The sequence below is a fragment of the Falco peregrinus genome, chromosome 5, assembly GCF_023634155.1.
Source record: "Falco peregrinus isolate bFalPer1 chromosome 5, bFalPer1.pri, whole genome shotgun sequence".
Taxonomy (NCBI): domain Eukaryota; kingdom Metazoa; phylum Chordata; class Aves; order Falconiformes; family Falconidae; genus Falco; species Falco peregrinus.
The window spans coordinates 81008666-81016542 of NC_073725.1; the positions used below are offsets into that span (position 1 = coordinate 81008666).

The 7877-nt window shown below is 42.7% G+C and overlaps 1 protein-coding gene across 2 annotated transcripts; it reads right to left on the bottom strand.

Annotated features, from left to right (window-relative positions):
• Positions 1-43: 43 nt before the first annotated feature.
• On the bottom strand, positions 44-7871 carry GDE1 (glycerophosphodiester phosphodiesterase 1). Of its 2 annotated transcripts, none has more exons than XM_055803818.1 (6): positions 7524-7871; positions 5710-5885; positions 4303-4408; positions 3452-3544; positions 2465-2676; positions 44-2027 (listed from the first exon to the last, which is right to left on the bottom strand). In XM_055803818.1, the coding sequence occupies exons 1-6, from the start codon at positions 7776-7778 to the stop codon at positions 1880-1882; spliced, it is 990 nt and encodes a 329-aa protein (XP_055659793.1). In that variant the 5' UTR covers positions 7779-7871; the 3' UTR covers positions 44-1879. The 2 variants fall into 2 exon arrangements, with proteins under 2 accessions (XP_055659793.1, XP_013150850.1); XM_013295396.3 differs by lacking the exon at positions 7524-7871 and adding an exon at positions 7292-7311.
• Between the last annotated feature and the right edge of the window lie 6 nt (positions 7872-7877).

Here is a 7877-nt window from a genome sequence, read left to right on the forward strand (position 1 = left end):
TAAACCAAAAGCAAAGTATTAGTCAAATAAAAATGGAAGGAAATCAAATGTAGTTGTTTTTAATGAGAGATGTTGTAATAGCTGCAAAGTAACTTGTGTGAAATACAGGAAGCTTCTATTCCATTTTCACTTTTCTAAGCCATTTTTAGTTTATTACAGTCACTCAAAAGCAGCTTTGGTGTTAGAAGTTATCAAACTTTTTTTGAGTGATTAGTTAACAATACTCATCTGTGTAAAACTACTGCTTGTAACAAAAAGTTTACACATTTTTTCTAATGAAGGATAGACTGGAAGCAATACCATTGAGATTTTTATCATACATGACTTTAAGACATTTGATGCAGTTTCTTTTTATTCAGAGCCATAACTTTGCCACAATAACTTACTTTCTTTTTTTTAGCCCATTTTCTACTAACACCTGGTTTATTCCTCCCTTGTTGCTTTAGACATAAAAATGCCTCAGGAAAGAAACAGATCTTTTCCTCGTGCTCGTAATTTCAGTTAAAGACAACCCAAAATCAGCCACCAAAGGGACAGAAAAAAGGACAAACTTTACACACGATGTGAGACCACAGATTCAATTTTATTATGTTTTTCTGGGTGTATCCCTGTAGAGTCTGGCTGTGAATATTGACTGTGGGCTCAGCAACAAACACGGACTCCTGAGAGCACAGGTCATTGCCTCCTCCAGCGCTGCTCAGGGAGCAGCTGCAGAGCACAGCAGGAAAGGTGACATACATGTGCTGTGCGGTGGGCACCAGGAGGCTGAGGTTTGTCGGTTCTGCAGCAGAGGGCAGATGAGTGACATGAACGGGAGAGCCTCTTGTCATTCATCCTGACAGGAAAATCTCCCTCCTTACTCTTGTTTCTTTGTGCTTACATTTAGCTTGGGGCACAAGCAAAAAACCCAGAGCCCCTTGGAGAAAGTTTTATACCAACCTGCTGCTGCACAGCTGGTCAAGAACACCCTACTGTGAGCTATCATCTGATTCTTGAATGCAACTGCAGGCCCTCTTGATTTCAAGTTCAATCTGGATTAGTTTTCCACGTATCCTTGTGAGTGCCCTTCAGTTATGCAAACAATAAACAAAGTAAAAAGCCATTTCACCTCTATTTGTTCTACCACTGCCAGCACTCAATATACAACTTGCTTTTAAAAATAAATACATTCATGTGCTGTGTCATTAGAAGAAATAATCTTCTATCCTCCCTCGGTTCTTTTAATAAGTCTGGAAGATAAGAAGATACTCAAGTTTTATTCATTAATTCCCATAGCCTTCACGCTGAACCCTGGAAAGCTGGCTCTTCTCCTTGTCAAGGTGCAGCAGAGCCGTCTTTCCATGCACTAGGAGGGAAATTTACTCACCCTGTATTTTGGCACCATTATTTTCAGGTTCCATTTTAAGAACGTAATGTAGAAGTTTTTAAGGTGCCATAAGTCAACCTTAAATTATTACACAGTTGTAGAACAGACTGCTTAAACTACTAAAATTAAGGTAAGATTTTAAGTTTTGCCACCAAAAATTGTTGATACGACTTCATAATCAAGATTCAAACAAAGCAAAGGAATAGTCTGAGAATTACAAAGCAGCCATGGGGTATTGCCCCATGAGCTTGTCACATCTGCTCCTTTTATGTTACGGTGCCATTTACTCACCCTGCGAATGGCTGCACCTCAGCTTTGTCCAGTGTTGCAGCTGAGGGGTTTTCAGCATTTGAAATCCGACCACACAGAAGTAAACTACTGCTCTTCCTTTTCCCAGAACTATTGTCAGCAGCCCTGTCCACACTACTGGATACCCTCTCGATGGTGAATTCAGCCCTGCCCAAGTGAGATCGCTTGTTTAGCGAGTTGGGGGGTGTCTACAAAGCTCAAGGTTTAGTAATGGGGATCGCAGTCTTCCACCAAGCTGTCGGTGATATAGCTGGATTCAAGGATGCTTTCATAGTAGCTTTTTTCTGCAAATGTGTTCACTGTCCAGGCAACCACTTGAATTCCTTTGGAAGACCAGTGCCTCACGTAGTCCCTGCAGGGAACCAAGACACTGTGAGAGGAAGCCTGACCCTGCCCTATTTAAGGCAGACAGTGCTGAAGCTACAACTGAGTTTTAGTCTTACATTGCTATCACATAGAGAATGGCAGTGCATAATCTTTTGCAACGTCATCTTTTTGTGTTTTCTTACTGTAAACTGGCAAAAGCAAGTTTTCTTTCACTTTGCAATTAAACTTAGGATTTAACATAAGATAAAAATACAGATAAAAAGAGGCTTAAAACAATAAATAGCATAGGGTGAAAAGCCTATCTAAACAGCCTACACGAGATTAAATGGAACATACTAATGCATACCAAGCTAATTCCACCGTTATATACTAATAGAATGGTGTGTGTATATATATATAAAAGGCATATATATATAATAGAATATAATACGTCCTGATGTATTAGCAAGCTTTGACACTTACTGAGAAACAAAATTCTTCTGTATGAGGAAAGCTGAAACCCCACACAGTCGCCACAAGAAACTGTGTAGGCTCCAATCCAGAACGACATCCATCATCATATACAAGTAATGTTTCCAGGAGGAATTGAAACGGGGTGTCCCATCTCCAAAATGGCTCATCTGCCAAGGCCTGTGTGTTAGTGCTGTTACAACATTTCTGTCAGCTTGTCTCATCTGGAAGATCAGCAAGGAATAAAAAATTAAAAATTACTACATCATACAAAGGCCAAGCTGCATTAAGTATGAACTGGAAGAGGTTAGATGCAAAGTGCTAGCTTGCATTTGCAGCTCTGCCAGAATCCTTCTCCCCTTCCCCTCCAGATCCTTTTGTAACTCAAGCAGTAACTGTAAAGTTTTATGCTATTTTACAGGTTTTTCCTTAAAACATAAAAAAGCAGCTCCTCTGCTCAAAAAAATCGCATAAGAGGCAATGGAATAAAATACACAGTAAATGGACTTGGCAATGAGAATTAGGAAACAAATTTAACAAAAGCCTGTATTTACATCAAAATATTTTTTTTTATTTATTTATTTAACAGGTTTTATTTATTTATTTTTTTTATTTTAATTAATTAATTTATTTAATTTAATTAATTTAATAATTTAATAAATTAATTAATTAATTAATTAATATTATTTATTTATTTATTTATTTAACAGGAGGTTTATTTAACAGGTACCTTGCACACATGCCTGGCTGTATGCCAACTGTAAGAGCAACACACTTTTTCTAGGTAGCTTTCACAACAGAGAGAATTCCTGAGGATTCCCATGTGCATCTAATGAGCACGAGTGCTGTAATAAGATTATGCATTGTGCTACATTTGTTTTTAAAAGTCTTGGCAATTGTAACAACCCAAAAGTACTTTGGAACTGGGAGTTTTCTCTCCTACTGGAATTCCCAGACAGAAATAAAAAAAATCCTGAAGAAACTTTTAGGAAATCCCACCTTATAAACAACATCTGGCATGAAAGAGCAGACTATGCTGCTGTTATACAAACGTGGAAATTCCAGGTAGAGTTGTTTCAGGGCGTCAACGGCCTGCCAAGTAGAGATAGACACAAATGTTACATTTATACATTCTTATTTACTTTACACATTTTAGAATAATCCCCTTTAAAAATACTTCCCTGTTTTGGGTAGCAAGGTTGAAATGGAAAGGGAGGAGAAGAAAAACAGCATCTTGTTTACACCATTAACACAGAAATGACATTTTGTTTTTTGCAGCAGAGGTCCTTTTCATGATTCTGTTTACAGCAACAAGTGGCATTCTCAATGTTTGAAATACCCTTAAATACACTGTGGATAAAATTCTGAAGTACTACCTAGGGTTTAGTTCAAGGGGAAAAAATAAATTTCCATATTTTGCTACACTAAAGAAAAAAATATTCTAATTTGCATAAAATGTTAATGATTACTCATCTCTATCTGCTTTCAGTAATGCCAATTATAGACCAGTGGGATCCCTAGTTGGAAGCTGAAGATAAGATACTAGCTCCCCTCAGCACAGGCAGGGAATTCATTTTTGTTGTTTCCTGGTTCTTCCACACACAAGCCACAAGCTTCCTGCTTCTTCACACAAGCCTCATGCTAATTCTAAATTGCAGCTTCCCAGGACAATGAAGTGGTATGAGAGTCTGCTTTGGCAGCCCAGCTTTGGCTGACACAAACAGCAGACCCAGTCCCACCTATAGAAGAGAAGGGACTGTACCACACATACCAGTTTGAGACCAACAGAAAAACAGGTTAGAAACCCAAAGAAAGGGGGAAGGAAGGTGCCTTAGTACAGCAATTGGTACCTGATTTGCATGGCCTTTGACATCAAAGTAGATAATGAGATTGTGATGCATAGACTCCACAACAGCTTCTCTCAGAGTTGGCACCTTTTCACCTTGGAATTTGCTCCTGTAGAAACAGAGAACTCCTCACTGGAAAGCAATCAAAACACAAATGTGCATACACACGGGCACACATATCCCCAGCTACACAGAGCTGTTCCATAGGGATTTGTAAACATAGTTCACTGATACACTAGTATTAGAGGTGGGATCAAGCACCACTAGCAATGGCAGCAGTGGCTCTCTCACCCAGTAAAAGGCTGCACAGGTAGAGGGGTATGCACGCTTCTCTCTTTCCCCCAGAATCCCACTAGACAATTATATCCTTCCAAATCCAAGGTCCAATCTGACGCTCACTGACTCCGTGTCCCACACTGAAACACTAACCTCAGTTCATCTCCTTCCTCAACTACCACAAACAAGCATTCGGTCCCACCTGCTGCCCACCTGCCCACCCACTTCATCCTGTCTGACTGTGCTCCCTAGCCCTGAGCCAGAAATGCAGATCCTGGCAGAAGAAAAAAGATAAGCTGAGGATGCAGGAGAAGCAGCTTCACACTTCAATAAATTCTTCCTGATAAAGTGACAGCAAACAACAGCTGATCAGGAGTAACTGCCTACGTGGAAGTTCTCGCTGTGTGGTTCAGGCGATCACCTTTCCAGTAACAGATGGGGAAGACGCTACTTGTACTACAGACTCACGGGTTGTACATTTACAAGTCTGGAAAACCCTAACGCAGTGTCTCAGGAGCACATGCTACAAGTTCTTCCTCTAAAATGGATTCACTTATGATAGATACTGTAGAAGTTTCATTGTTATCAAAATTTTAGTAATGTATAAAAATATTTTCTCCTGTATACCACTGGAAAGGACCTAATCTGCCACTGGGGTCATCACTCCTACCTAAGACTACCCAGGAAATCAGTCTAGCTCCTTTTCAAAGGTATAATCCTGATGTTTAGAACCCCCAAGACCAAATCAGTCAAGAAATACATGTGAATAAAATCAATTTTTGAAGTAATTACTCAAGCCAATTTTGACATACTATCAAAGTCCCAATATTTTTTGTGTCCTGCAGTCAGTTTAGGCAAAGCTTATATAGAGATGAACCTGTTTCACATTAGATGCCCGGGAATTTTGTCCTTGAAAGCCAATTATCTTGACTCTGCTTCAGTGTTCCCATTGCAACGATGGGTAAGAAGATACAGCCTCAGACACTTCTAAATTAAAATGAGAAGTAACATATGGGACTAAGTTTTAAATTTACAAAAATTTCCTTCAGTGATAGAGCAAATTAATAATTTTCTTCAAGAATGTTTTTTTCCACTGTTGAAACAGTAGTTTCAGAATAGCAATAGTTAATTTACCGTAGCCTATGTTTTGCAGATGGATTAAGCTTCCTAATTTCATCAAAAGTCATGTCACACAATCTTCCAGACCCATCAGTTGTCCTTTCTACTGTTTCATCATGCATTAGAATGGGAACACCATCTGCAGTAAATTCAAGATCCAGCTCAACACCCGTTGCTCCATTCTCAGCTGCCTTAAAAAAAAAAAAAAAAAAAGTCACATACACAACAGAAGAGACAGCTTTATAATTTTAATATAGGTACAGCTTAATTAGTTTGTATTCTGGTAAAAAATAGTAAGATATTAATGTTGTTTCCAGTAAGCTTGATCTGCAAAACAGAATAGGTTTTATCCAAGTTGTGAGAAGCATTCGTAGATCAATTGAAAGCATATAATCTGTTTCCACAGGTGGGGACTGTTTCAGGATGAAAATGCAGAAGAGGATCCCACTCTCTCTCCTTCTGCTCTAGTAACTCCAGAGTCCTTAAGTTATTTTACTTTCTAAGAGAAGGGAAGCAAATGCCTACAGTTTAGATAATTTATAGATTAACACTTAGAAGCCAGAATCAGATGAGAACATCAGAGCATAAAGTCTTTGCTTGCACAAGGAAAAGCCATCATCCCATTTTTTATGGCACACAGGTGCAGTATTTCCTTTAAGAGTAGTGTGCAGCACAGCTGATCCACCATAAGCAGTAGGTGCAACACTTCCCAGAAGCACCACTTACCATGCTTGTGCTAAATACTATATGTAGGCAAATCCCTGCTCCTATCTGAGGAATCCCCATATCAGAGAGCAATAAGAAGCTGGGTTGCCTTAGAACGTTTCATACATCCTGCTCTTGCCCTAGCTCTTTCCCAGTAACTCCTCAGAAAAGCAACTGAGTGAACCGCAAGCAAATGAATTGTTCTGAAGGCCAAGTGCCCTTCTGTGAAAAGGGCTAACGCACCTGAAAGACAAATGCCAGGTATGCACTAGAGGTTACTCTTGAGGTATCAGCCAAGTAAAGGTCTCTATTGCGTAGCTTCAGAATTTATCAGAACAAACCTCGACCAAAGATAAGAAACCAACAAAGCAGCAAGATCCTACCATCACAAATACACTACATTTTAAATGCTGCTAATCACCATTTCAAATGATTCTCAGAAACAGATTCTGAACCCTGGCTGCACCAGATGCTCCATAGATGAGGCAGCAGTTTCATGGCAGGGCTGCACCCAGTGAAGATCTCCCTATTCCAGATTTTCCCCGTAACTGTGGATTTGCATTACAGATCTTCAAGGCTTAAAAGGCAAACCCCCCCTATTACTAGGTTGCTGACCACTCTATATTGTGTTGCAACATACATCAGCAAAATACAGTGCTTCGTTATTGCTACAGTGCTAAAATATCCATCGGCAGGGAGGGTAAAACACAGCTTCCACAAGGCTCAGATCTGATCAAACTGTCCCGAATCTGCTTGGGGATGAAGGGCTGAAGCCACACAGCCTCCTGCGGCCAGTCGGGAGCCGCTGAAGAGACTCACGGTGACGGAGGCCTCGTACCTGCTGAAAAGGCAGATTATCAAACACAACCCACAGGCTTGTTTTACCGCCCACCGATTTCGGTCTCTCAGCCGCCAGAGGTCCGGGGGGGGCAGGCTCCCGGGGCTCGCCCGCTCCCCGCGGAGCGCCTGCCAGCTTTACTTCACAGCGCCAACCTCGCCCCTGGCCCGACACGTCCCTCCGCGGCCGGGCGCGGCCGACGCGCTCCCAGCGCCCCCCAGAGGGCCGGGCCGGCCCGGGCCGGGGGAGGAGGGCCTCGCTCGGGGAGGGGCCCCGCCGTGCTGACCTGTCGGATGGCCGCCAGCGTGTTCTCGGGCGCGTCGTGCGCGCCGCCGCGGTGGGCGATGCGCGCGGCGGTGCCGCGGGGCCGCAGGACGCGCTGGGCGCTCTGAGGCGCGGCGGGCTCCAGGCTGAAGAGGTGAAGCACCAGGTAGAGGCCGGCCGTCAGCAGGCAGGCCAGCGCCGGGCTGCGGCTCAGCGCCAGCGCCGCTCCCAGCAGCGCCGTGAGGGAGCTCAGCAGGCCCTCCCCGTGGCACAACATGGCGGCGATGGCGGCGGCGGCGGCGCCCACCGGGCCGCACTGAACAAGACCGGACCCGCGGCCGCCACCTCTCCTCAGGGCAAGGACGACGGCACCGCC